General features: G+C 42.8%; 1 protein-coding gene across 6 annotated transcripts in view; it reads right to left on the bottom strand.

Annotated features, from left to right (window-relative positions):
* Positions 1 to 13,594, bottom strand: part of NPAS2 (neuronal PAS domain protein 2) — a 154,527-nt gene that overhangs the window by 61,450 nt on the left and 79,483 nt on the right. For all 6 annotated transcript variants that reach the window (XM_040623585.1, XM_040623583.1, XM_040623586.1 and 3 more), the window contains one exon: positions 1,439 to 1,587. In XM_040623585.1, the coding sequence (XP_040479519.1) occupies positions 1,439 to 1,587 (149 nt within the window). The remainder of the gene's footprint in view (positions 1 to 1,438; positions 1,588 to 13,594) is intronic.

The raw sequence follows: 13,594 nt of genomic DNA, 5'->3' as shown, positions 1-13,594 counted from the left end.
TTCAAAGGACATCAGTAAACAGTGAAAGGCAACCCACAGAATGGGGGAAATATTTGCAAATTTTATATATCTGATGAGGGTCTAGTATCCAGAATATACGAAGAACTCTTACAACTCAATAACAAAAAGATAAATAATCCAATTAAACAATGGACAAAGGATTTGAATAGACATTTCTCTAAAGACGATGTACAAATGGCCAATAAGTTCATGAAAAGCTGAACATCATTCATATGGCGGGAAATGCAAATCAAAACCATAATGAGATATTGCTTCATACTCCCTAGGAAAGCTGTAATAAACGCCACACGCACACATTCAACCAGACAATACAAGTGGTAAGTGGGGATGAGAAATTGAAATCCACATATACTGCTGCTGGGAGTATAAAACTGTCCAGCCACTGCAGAAACCAGTTTGGCAGCTCCTCAAAAAGTTGAACTTAAGTTACCACTGGACCCAGCAATTCTAATCCTACATATATATCCGAGAGAACTGAAAATACAGACCTAGACAAAGAACTGTGCATGAAGGTCCACAGCAGCATTGTTCATAACGGCTGAAGAGTGGAAACAACCCAAAAGCCATCAACTGGTATACGGCTAAGCAAAATGTGGTATAGCCATACAATAGATACGGTTGGCCGTAATGTGGACTGAAACACAAGTACTTGCTAAAATACAGATGCGAAGTGAAAGAAGCCAGAAACCAAAGACCACATATCGGATGGTTCCAGTTGTATGAAATGCCTAGAGCACGCAAATCTAGACGGACAGAAAGTAGTGGAGCGGTTGTCAGGATCTGGAGGGAGGGGAAATGGGAGTGACCGGTTTATGGGATGATAAAATTAGTGTTAACGGTGGCACAGCCTTTTGGATATACTAAGACCACTGAATTATACACTTTAAAATGCCGAATTTTATGGCACATGAATTATATCTCAATTAAAAAAATGGATTTGACAGTAAGTAAACTACTGATTTTCAATTTATTTCTCCCATGGTGTGGCTCAGAAGGCCAAAGAGTTCAGGGGCCTGGCGGAGGTGGTGGGAGAAACCAGTCCACTCCGGTCCAGTGGCAAATGAGTTCTTGGGCATTGCCTCTCTTCAGAACTGAATGAAAAATGCTTGCTGCAGACATTTCTCATCAAGATACTCCCACTGTTAATGCCACTCCACTTAGGCTGGGTGCTACCTGTGAGGCGGCTCTGGATTCTCTCCTCTGGCTAATAAAACAATCTGGGAGGTGAGTATCCTTTCCCAAACCTGCTGGAGGTGGGATGTTAAAGAGGGTGGAGAGCCTTTGAAGAGGAAGCCTGTGACTGATGAGATTGGCTTTGTTGGAAAGAGAGAACCAAGCAGAACACCAGCTTGGTCAAGTCATCGCCAAATGAAAAGGACAGGAATGGAATAAAAATGGAGAGAAACGTAACCTTTACCATTGTGTTTCTGCAAAAATCCAATGACCTTTTCCAGCACGGTGGTTTTGTCCATTTTCCGTGTGTTGCCAGGGAGCATGGAGCTAAGCTCTTTGATGAGAACATTGAACTGGTCCCGACGCTTCTTCTCAGACTTGTTTCGAGAAGCTCTGTAAACACAGAACACACAGGTTACTGGAACATTCCACTTCATAAGGGCTTTATTATGAAATAGAGGTATTTTCTATCAGAGTGTGTTCTGTTGTAATCATCTTATCAGAACTCTTTCAGGGAAAGTAACATTCGCCACATTTCAGAGTTGGATAATGGGGACAGAAAAATGTTTTGCCAGACTCTTGGCCACAAAGACAGACAGCGTTAATAAGTAAGTTCTGACTCAGATGCAAAATCTTACACAGATTAGCTCTGTTGCCAGACGCTGCTCACTCTGACTTCATGGAGCTTTAAACTTCAGAGAGCAAATGACATGCTCTGTACATGGCTGCAGCCCACAGGGCTTTGCGCTGATAGCCCTCCCTTAGGCTCTAACCATGTCCCCTCCAGCCCAGAGCGCCCAGCCCTCAGCATCAAGTTACAAGGGGAAACCAGGTACCCTGAGTGTCTGGCAGAGAGCCATGCCACACAGGGCATATGTCCTGGCTTCTGTCCCAGAGCTCATCATCCTGTGGGGAGACGAGTCACAACCCCCCACACAAAAATGTCTGCAAGCCGTGCTCGACCCGGGGCCAACGTATGACAGAGAATGTGTATGGCTGTCAAGCTGCTTAGAGCAGATGAACCCTTTTGAAGATGACACGAGGAGCCCTTAATGCATATTACTAGGTGGAAGCAGCCAATCTGAAAAGGCTACATACTGCATGATTCCAACTATATGACATTCTGGAAAAGGCAAAACTATGGAGACAGTGAAAAGATCAGCGGCTGCCAGGGACCGAGGTGGGGACGGATGAACAGGCGGGGTACAGAGGATTTTTAGGGCAGTGAAACTCCTCCGTGTATTATAATGGTGCATCCACGTCATTTTACATTTGTCCAAACTCATAGAATGTACAACACCAAGAGTGAGTGCTAATGTGAACTCTGGACTCCGGGGGATAACGGCGTGTCACTGTAGGCTCCTCCATTGTATCCACTGGGGCTTGTTGCTAACAGGGAGCTGTCCGTACATAGGGACAGGGGATGTATGGGAAATCTCTGTACCTTCTGCTCTGTTTTTCGGTGAACCTACAACTACTGTAAAAGAAAATAGTCTGTTTAAAAAAATGACACACTACACCGCACATCTACACAGAGTCAAAGTCGAGCTGCTCGGCTTGGAGGCAGGGGACCTCTGAGGAAGCCTGGGATCCTCGGGAACTGGGAGAGGAAAGCACGGCTACAGGAACCGTTCTGCTAGATAGCCAAACAAGCAGCATGTGTCGCAGGAGCCTGCCCTCACCCTGAGGAGGTCAGGGAAGCAGCACCACTCTAGAGGTCTTGACTTTTAATGACACACCACAGACCAGGGGCTGGCTCTCTGCCCCACGGGACTAGCCCCGTAGCAATAGTCACCTTAGTCAAAGGCGATCAGAGTTGACCCGCCTCCCTCATTTCATCCAGGACGGACTAGTTCCACAGCCAGCTCGCTGAGAGAGCAGGAGCCAGAGCTGCGGGGCCTGGCGAACGGGTCTCCCTGCTGCTCTAGGGACCCCGGGGCCTGGCATCAAGGTGCCCAGGGCAGCCGATTGCTTATCAGGAGGCTATCGGCCAACATGTGTGGCTTGTGACAACTCAGCAAATTCCCTTGAGAGGGCCTCACCTCCCTTGGGGTAGGTATCCGAAACTACAGGTTATCAGTGTCAGTAAAGATTCTGCTTCCCCAAACAGCCCTGCAAACACAGGGATGCAATGCAAGTATCCTCTTCTTAGATGCCACAGGGGCCACAACCACTCTGCTTGCCTCTGCTAAGGACACGTGACCTGTCTTTATGTCAACACACCTGTTGACAAGCCATCCTTTGCTGATTGTATCTCGGTTTGGGTTCCTTCCTGATAACACCTGAGGCAGTTCTTCAAAGCTTGCCCACAGTGTGGGATCACTGCCCGTCCGTAAGGATCTCCTCTTCCTCACTTTCCCCTCGTTCCTAACCTTCTTGGATTTGGGGGAGGACCTGACTACCCTTAAGGGGTTTCTACGAAGGCCTCATTCCTCGCCAAGTAACCACCCTCATATACGTGCTCTCAGAGTCATGGACTGACGCCGGCGTCCAAGGAAGATGCCAAGGTGCCTACTGCGAGTCTAGGGTAAAAAGCATAATGTTCAAACACACGGGAGAGAAGAAAGGAGCCTTTTAACTTTCTGAGTGACTGTCTATGCATTATAAATAATTTTTTGGCCTAGATTTTAAAGAGTGACATGCAGCCTCCTTAGCCAAAAAAAGCCCTGTTCCTGTCCTAGTTTGCCCATTATAAATTATTTGTGAGCCGAAAACACCCAGCTCATTATTACTCTGTTCTCTTCTTCAATGGGTGTAATGACAACCAACATGGGCTGGCAGAGACTACGATGAAGGCTTATATCATTAGTGACAGAAACACAAGCTTGTTTCCGTCAGCCTCCGCCTGGGACACACTATGGTGCCCACTGGAAATCGGTCAATGTCAGCTGGAACTGCAGCTCAGAGGCAAGAGAAAGAAAATGAGCCTCGAATGACCTTATTTCCAACAAGGAGGTCATCTTGGCAGGCCCCGAGACACCACGCGTAAGGCACTGGGACAACCAGCTGAAAGACACTTCATCAGCCTCTGGTTTGATTTTTTCTTTTACGTCATTATTTACATTCAATAAAATCCATCCATTTTAAGTGTACAGTTTGATGACTTTTGGTAATTGTGTAACCACCACCAAAACCCAGAGACGAACCAGTTCCCTCGTCCTGGCAGGTGTTGTCCTGCGTCTTCGTGGTTGATCTCCCCTCGATGACAGCCACAGGAAATCACTAATCCGCTGTCACTTTAGTTTTGCCGTTTTTAGAATTTCATAGAAATAGAATCAGACAGCATATAGTCCTGAACGTACAGTTAGCATTAAGTTTTCGAGATTCCTCCATGTTGTTGTGTACATTAATATTCCTTTTGACGGCTGACTAGTATTCCTTTGGGTTGTTTCCAGTTCAGGGGGAATTATTGAGAATAATACTGTTCTGAGTATTTACACCCATGTCTCTGTGTAGACACAGGCACACCTTTCTCCTGGGTAAATACATGGGTGTGAAATTGAGGATTCATAGTCTAAATGTATGTTCACTGTGATTAGATACCGCCATGTTGCGCCAAGTGGCTGGACCGTGTCTGCGTGTCCACCAGCAGTCTCCAAGGGTTTGTGTTCCTCCACGTGGTTGTCCACACGTGGTACTGTTAGTGTCTTCTCACTGTAGGCACGCAATGTTTCCTCATTGTGGTTTTAATTTGCATTTTTCTGATGACTAATGACGTGGGCCACCCCTTCACAGGCTTCATGTTGTTTCATATATTTTCTTTTGTAAAATGTCTACTCAAATCTTCTGCCCATTTTTCAATCGGGTTGTTTGTCTTCTTCTTATTGAATTGAAGAGGTGGGGGAGAGAGAGAGAGGAGGGCTGGAAGGGAAGGGGTGTGTGTGTGTGTGTGTGTGCACGCGTGCACTAAATACACATTGATACAAACCTGACCCTTTGGTTTTGAACGCAGGGCTCAAAAAGCCCCCGGTGATCTTTTCTGGTGTCCCTCAAGGGACAATGGTTACATAGACACATTTGTTGGGCACTTGCTATGTAACAGGCATTATTTTAAATGCTTTACATATATTAATTACTTTTATCCTTGCAATGACCCCTTAAGATAGATACTATAATTCCCATTTCACAGATGAAGCAGCTGAGGCACTGAGACGTTGTATGACTCACTGAAGTCACGTGACTAGGAAATGGTGGAGCTGGCTGGCTTGGGTGCCTGTGCTGTGAAGCAGCGCGCTCTCCTGTCTCCCACAGCTCCCTCCAGAACCATCGTGAAGGTATCTGTCAAGGAGCTATGCACCAGTGCTCTGGGAGCACAGGACGAAGAGTGACAAATTCTGGCTGCTTGTTATAGTGCAGAAACTAAACATATTCTGCAGAAAAATGGCATTGCATGCTAATAGGGTGATGGTATTTATGTTCAGGGAAGAATACTGCAGAAAATCAACTAAAATCAGCCGACTAAAAAAAGCGTGGAGTCTAGAGGAAGAGATGCTCTTCACACATCAGGTGCGATGTGATAAGGGATAGGTGACAAGTTTAGACAAATTGCCAAAGGAGTTCACAGGGGAAGGAGATCAGCCATGTGAGGGGGTCAGGGAAGCCCTCAGGAGAGGGGCTGATGCGAGGTGGCTTGGAGGGGTGGGTGGGCAGTGATGGGGAGACAACCAAGGAAGACCGAGTGGTCAGCTTTGACAGGACAGCTGGGGACATGTGGGGAATAAAGTGAGAGAGAGAGAGAGGACAAAAAGAGCGAGGCCAACCACAGAGTCTCGAATGCCAGTACACGCGATCTGGTCTCAGCTTTCGGATAAGTCCGGGACAGGGTACTGATGGGCAGTCTGGGGGAGGGAAAAGGTGAGGACATCAGGAGACAGGGGAGAGGGACCCAGCTCAGGGAGAAGTGAGCAGAGACTGGAGGAGAGGTGAGGGTGGTCGGGCACGGTACCACGGTGTCCTGCAAGGCTACGGGCTGTGCTCCCCAGCTCAGTACTAACCAACCCCCCTGTGAGAAGCACAGGGGGGAAAGTGGGGATGAGAGGCAGAGGGGCCTCACCTGAATTTCATTTGTCTAAGGAAAAGTAGTGCTGATGATATATACCTTTAACATTTTTACTCTCAAAATGAACACACGGAAAACTTGACTTTTTTCTTTTGGGTACAGTTCTATACATTTTCACATGTGTATAAATTCATGTAACCATGATCACAACCAAGAAGAATTCTCTCTAAAGCTCCGTCATTCTCTCCACACCTGTAAGTGCAGGCAACCCCTGTCCTATTCTCCATCACCATGCTCTCTTTCGGAGAATATCACAGAAATACAACCATACAGCACATAGCCCCCGAGCCTGGCTTCTTCTACCCACAGGGTACCTTCGAGATTGATTCAGGTCGCTGTGCCTATCCGTACCTAGCCCCTTCGTAGTGCCGAGCACAGGTTTTCTATCGTGTGGGTGTCCCACAGCTGGTTTATCCATTCATCTGCGAAGGAAATTCAGGTTGTTCCTCATTTTTCTGGTGGTTATGAATAGAGCTGCTGTAAACATTTGTGTACGGGTTTTTTTGTGTGTGTGAACACAAGTTTTCAGCTCTCTGAAATGAGTAAACATGGGTCCTATGGAAAACGTACATTCAACTTCATAAGAGACTGCCAAGTTGTTTTCCAGAGTGGCTTTACTATCCTACGTCCTCACCAGCCATGTAGGAGTGATCCAGATGTCCCACATCCGCAAGGGGAGTCAGTATTGTCAGTACTTTTAATCTTAACTAATCTAAGAGATACGCAGTATCATCTCGTTGGGGCTTAAATTTGCATTTATCTAATGGCTAATGATGTTCTTTTTTTTTGCCATCTGTATATCTTCTTTGGTGAAGCATCTGTTCATGTTTTTTGCCCATTTTTAAATCGGGCGTTTTGTTTCCTTACTGTTGAGTGTTGAGCGTCCCTTCCATATTCTGACACAAGTCCTTTGTCCAACGTATGATTCGTCAATATTTTCTCACAGCTCGTCTTTGTATTCTCTTAACAGTGTCTTTCACAGAGCCAAAGTTTCTCGTTGTGATGAAGTCCAGGTTAGCAATTTTTTCCTTTTGTTGATTGTGCTTTGGTGTCAGGTCTGGGCGCCCTCTGCCCAGCCGCAGGCCACAGAGATTTTCTCCTGTGTTTTCTTCCAGGAGTTCTACTCATTTTACATTTCACGATCCACTTTGAACTAGTTATTTTTATAATATGTAAGGTTTAGGTTGACGCCTATTTGTATGTGGTTGTCCAATTGTTCCAACTCCATTTAACAAAAGACATTTCTACATGGGATTACCTTTGAACCTTTGTCAAAAATCAGTTGGTCATATGTAGGTGGGTCCATTTCTGGGTTCTTGATTCTCTATTCTAATTGGCCTGTGGACCTACTCCTCCGCCAATACTGTGCTGTCTCAAATACTGCAGCTTTATAATAATACCTAAAATCAGACAATGTGATTCCTCCAACTTTATTCCTCTTTTTCAAAATCATCTGGACTATTTTGGTTTCTCTGCCTTTCCATGACCTTTTACAATCAACTCGTGAATATCTACAAGGAGTTCTGCTGGGATTTTGATTGGAATTGCTTTAAATCTATGGACCAATTTGGGAAAATTTGGTATCTTTATTCTGTTGAGTCTTCCAGTCATAAACACAATACCTCTTTCCATTTATTTAGGTCTTCACTGAGTTTTACTATGAGCATTTTGCAATTTTCACGTAGGTATCTCGCATATGTTTAATTAGATTTATACCTAAGTATTTCATTCTTTTGGATTGATTACAAGTGGCATTGTGTTTTTAATGTCAATTTCTAATAGTTCACTGTTGGCCTACAGAAGGATGATTGATTTGTGTGTTGGCCTTGTATCCTGTGACCTTGCCAAATTCACTTATTATTATAGGAGTTTTTTATTTGTTTGTTTTGCTAAGTCTCTTGGGATGTTCTATATATACAAACATGCCATCTGTCAATAAGGGAAGCATTATTTCCTTTTTGCAATCAATATGCCTTTCATTTCTTTTATGGTCTTATTGCTTTGGCTAGGACATGCAGTATGACATTGAACAGGAGTGATGACAGCAGGTATCTTTGTCTTATTCCCCATCTTAGGGGGAACATTCGATCTTTAACCAGTAAGTATATCAGCTGTATGTTTTATGTCAATGCCCTTTATCGAGTTAAGGAAATTCTCTCCTATTCCTAGTTTGCTGAGAGTTGATAACAAAAATACAAGTTGAATCCTGTCAAACCCCTTTTCTGCTTCATTGAATATGATCATATGGTTTTGGTTTTTCTTCTTTACCCTCCTAACTTGATGGATGACAATGATTGGCTTTTGAATATTGAACACCCTGGCAATCCCTGGATAAAGCTCTACTTGGTCATGATGTATTTTACATATATGTATATATGACGTATGTATATATCACACACACATATATACTTGCTAATGTTTTGTTGAGGATTTTTACATTTGTGTCATGAAGGATATTTGTCTGTAGTTTTCTTTTCTTGTACTCGCCCCCCCCCCCCCCCCCCCCCCGGGTAATGCTGGTCTCAGAAAATAAGTTGGGAAGTATTTCCTTAACTTTCTGGAAAGGATTGTGTGGAATTAGTGATATTTTTTCTTTTAATATTTGGCAGAATTCATTAGTGGAAACATCTGGGTCTGAGATTTCTTTTTCAGAAGATTTTAAACTACAAATTCAATTTCTTTATTTGGGACACTTCAGGCTTTCTATTTCATCTTGTAGGAGTTCTGGTAGCTTATGGTTTTTGAGTAATGGGTACTTCTCATCTAAGTTGTCAAATTTATGTGGATACAGTTGTTTATAGTATTCCCTTTGGCCCCTTTAATATCTGAAGAATGCATAAAATATCTCCTTTTTTATTCCTGCTATTGGTAATTTGTGTCTTCTTTTTGGTCATTCTTGCAAAAGGCTTACCATTTTTATTGATTTTTTAAAATCACCTTTTGGTTTTTCTCTATTATTTTTCTGTTTTCAATCTTATTGATTTCTGCTTTTATATTAAAATTTTCATTCTTCTGTTTTGCTTCGAATTTATTTTGCTCTGCTGTTTTCCTCTAAGCACTGCTTTAGCTGCAACCCACTAATTTTGATATGTTGTATTTTTAGTTTTGTTCAGTTCAAAATATTTTCTAAAATTCCTTGAGACTTCCTCTTTAAACTTTGAATTACTTAGAAGCCATACTGTTAATTTCCAAGTTTTAGAGATATTGTTCTTGCCATCTTTCTGTTTGCAATTTAATTTCAGTTCATTTAGACTTCTTTACATTTATTTTATGAAGCAGGATTTGGCTAGTGAATGTTCAATGGGTACTTGAAAACAGTGTGTATTCTGCTATCGTCAGGTGGAGTGCTCTATAAGTGTCAAGCAGATCCTGTTGGTTGATTGTATTTTTCAGTTCTTCTAAACCCTTCTGAATTTTCTATCCACTAGTTCTATTACTGAGATAAGCATATTCAACTCATTGCAATTCTTTAGGTTGTGCTTCATGCATTTGAAGCTCTGTTGTTAGGTGTAAACACATTTAGAGTTGTTATGTGTTCTTGATAAATTGACTATCATTATGTAATGTCACTCTTTATTCTTGGTAATTTTCTTTGCTCTGAAATTTATTTTATATAAATATAATCACTTTGTCTTTCTTTTCATTAATGTTTGTGTGGTATATCATTTTCCACAGTTTTACTTTGAGCCTACTTATATCAACATATTTTAAGTGAATACTTTGTGAACAGCATATAGTTAAGTCATCAAAAAAATTCATTCTGACAATCTCTTTTAGTTGGTATGTTTAGACCACTTACATTTAATGTAATTATATGTTTGGATTTGGGTGTACCGTTTTACCATCTGTTTTCTGGTTTTTTTTATTCTTCATTCTTTGTTTTTTGTTGTTGTTCCTACTTCTTTTATCCTGCTTTCTTTTGGGTTGTTTATTTCATCTTATTTAATTTAGAAAGTATTTCATTTTAATTTATCTATTGTGTTTTTATTTACTACAGTTCCTTGTTTAATGCTTAGTAATCACTCTATGGATTATAATACAAAAATTTATCATTTCAGGGCCTACTTAGAATATTTTACCGCTTCAAGTGGAATGTAGAAAGTTTATTCCATCCAATTTCCTATATCCTCCCTCCCTTTATGTTGTAGTTATCTTATGCACTTCATCTACATACGCTGAATCATATTAGATGATGTTATTTCTCCCAAATGTCAGACTATCTATTCTATGTAGCCAGATATTTACCATTTCTGTTACTCTTCCTTTATATCTCTTCTTATCCCAAGTTTCCATCTGGTATCATTTCCTTTTTGTTAGAAAAATTTCCTTTAGCAATTCTTTTAGAGTAGGTCTACTGATAAAAAAACTTTTTTTTTTCCATTTGAGAATGTCTTCACTGACCTTCATTTCTGATGGATATTTTTACTGGATCTAGAATTCTGGGCTAATGGCTCTTTTCTTTCAACTTTAAAAAAAACACTGTGTCACTACCAGATGGCCTCCATGGTTTCTGATAAGAAATCCATGGTGCTATTTAGATTGTCCCATGTGGCTGGTCTTGGACTTTGGGTGGTGGTCTATCCTACAGTTCAGATCTGAAAGGCTATGGTACACTATTTAAGGTCAGACCCGTGCATATTCAGTTTGGTGGTGAGCTCAGGATCTCATAGCCTTCTTCATATGGTCACTTTCCTGAGCTCCTTCTTCTCAGATCTCTGCCTAGTACTTTCCCATGGCTCCCTTTTTGTTCCTCTGGCCAGAAAGCTGGTTCTTTGCTTAATTCTTCTTTGCCTCACACTTTTTACATCTGCACCTTTATTTGGGGTCATGCAGTAGAAAGATAGAGAGGAAGAAAGAAGCAACAGAGATTCATCCCACCCTCTTAGAACTATAGTTCCTTCACTCAGAGAGATAGATTCCTTTCCCTCAACATTTCAAGTTTCCTATGGATCCCTGTTGTTACTGTTGCTCCTACCCCTGCTGCTATCACAGGATTGCTTACAGGGTACAAGGACATGGAGAAAAGAACAAGAGAGGGCAGATTTCCCCTTGATCAGTCTGAGCGTTAGAGACCCTGCTCCTGCTCCCCACACGGTACTAGAGGGCTTCTCTAGGTCCCCTCTCTGTCAGCACAGATGCCCACTCTGGGTTTTGGCTGCATTGAGTCTAGGTTAGGGGGTACTGGAGGGAGGAAAATACCAGTTCGGTGGTACTTCAAATTCTCATACTTTTCTAGTCTGCCTCCTACTATATACTTTCCAGGGTCTTCAAATAGCTATTACGTATATTTCACCTAGGTTTTATAACTAACTGTATTCAGTGTGGTGGACAGGATGGAGTAGACTGACTCCATCTTACTCAATTCCAGAATATCCATATATCTTTTCATACCTTTTTTAGTGAGTATGTCAAAGACTCATAGGGATCAAAAGGGAGGAGCATAGATTCTGAAGCCCTGATGACAGGGTCTGTAAACAAAGCATTTATGCTGGAAAGTAAATAGGGGAGAGCTAGACAATAGTTATAATAGACTCTTAAGCGTATTTCGGGGTGGCTCTTGGAAAACAAGGAGAATTACAGATAAATTGGACAGGTCCTCCTTCCCTTGGCATGAGTGTATCACCTTGATGGGATCTAACATTAAAAAAGTATCAAAAGGACATAACATATCATAATAAAAAAAAAGTATCAAAAGGAAACTATACCACATATCAACATGGAGTTTATTAAGCCAATAAAACTACTCTCCCTACCCATTATGGGTAACTTGGGCACCCATACTGGCCTAGCTGGGGCACATGGTATGAGGGGCGGAAGTGTAGGCTTCCAGAGCTCTGGAATTCCACAGGAATATTGTACTGGCAATTCAGAAGCTAAATGAGATTTAGTGCAGCAGGTGGCTTTCTTATGAGGTGACCGTGCTTATGGTATATCAAGAAGACTCAAGGAAGGAGAGGCACTGCAGAAGGGAAGGTGGGAGAGGACCATGGTTCCAAGGTCAAGTGTTGTGGAAGGGGAACTCGCATATAAACACACGTACACACACAAACGCACCCCTCTTTCATTTCTCCAATAGGTGGAATCTTGAAGGCCCTTCTGTTGGGGGATCTCATGAGGCATATTTTATAAACCAGGCTCAATGCTTCTCTCCCCCCTTCTTGGTGAGGAGACGATCACAGGTGTGGATACTTAGTGTGCAAGACAGGGCTTTACACTCAACTATTCAAGAGGGACAGCTATAGCTGGGATGGGGAGCGAGTCCTTCTAAGGAGAGCATGGCACAGACCAGGGAGGAAGCAGCTCATGTCCTATCCTCCTAGGAGAGGCCCCATGGCAGGAAGGGGGAGTTTGAGCAGGCAGGTGAATGCAAACATTCTCCTGTAGGTTTGTGTCCTCGGCCCTCTCTAAATCCACAAGCACACCTGACAGTGGTGCAGGTGCGTTTTATATGTCACCCCAAATCCTGGGTCTCCCTAAAGGGAAGAAATGAGAAATCATTGTATCAGAACTCCTGACCTGTGAACTAGATCAAGAATAAAGAGAAAGTCAGTGAAAAGAGGAAAAAATTACTATCATCACGAGCGGACTCTTCCTTTTAATCTACTTCATGAGCAGACAGGTTGCTGAAGCCTCTCCAGCATCCAGTGAGACACTCTCCATAACACCTGACACACTTCCACACTAGGATCTCTTCCTGATGTTTAATCCCAAGGTGGCCATCTTTAAATTGGCCCCAACAAGTCTAGTTTTGTTAACTGAGTAGCTAGAACATGCTGATGAGAAAAAATAGATGCTCTCCGAATCACACATAGTTGGCCAAATGGAGTAAAAGCTGAAAAAATCAAATGCTACCCACTAAAGTTGGAAGGCAGTGGCCGGAACTGGTGATAGAAGCCCTAGTGGGCTGCCCTTGCTGCCAAGAGCAGCTGGGTTTTTGAGTAATAGGTATAACGATAGGTCTGTAAGTATGCAGTTCCATGTAGAGTAACTTCTGCCTACAGAGAGGCTCCATGGGGACGGGCGAGAGGCATTTTACGAGGCATATTACTTTCACGCGTACGGGCACCACTGGAAGTTGAAGAGTGGTTGGGGTAGCAGAGAATCAGGATGGTACAGCTTAGCTGAAGGAGCATTAGACAAATCCCCAGAAGATGTGAGCTCTCGTCCTGATTCTGCCCTCTATGCCAGGAGAGAGTGGGCAAGGCACTCCCACCTCCACAGGGCTCAGCTTCCTCTTATAAAATAGTGAGGACTTTGGGATGGTGATTTCAAACCAGAGAATTAAAAATTTTCTGAAACTCCCCCCATCAAAAGATGAGTTCTAATCCCCCCCCTTGAGCA

The sequence above is a fragment of the Ursus maritimus genome, unplaced genomic scaffold (genome assembly GCF_017311325.1).
Source record: "Ursus maritimus isolate PB19 unplaced genomic scaffold, ASM1731132v1 scaffold_6, whole genome shotgun sequence".
NCBI classification, from domain to species: Eukaryota; Metazoa; Chordata; class Mammalia; order Carnivora; family Ursidae; genus Ursus; species Ursus maritimus.
The sequence above is the reverse complement of the archived record's forward strand: the minus strand, read 5'-3'. Positions and strand labels throughout refer to the sequence as shown.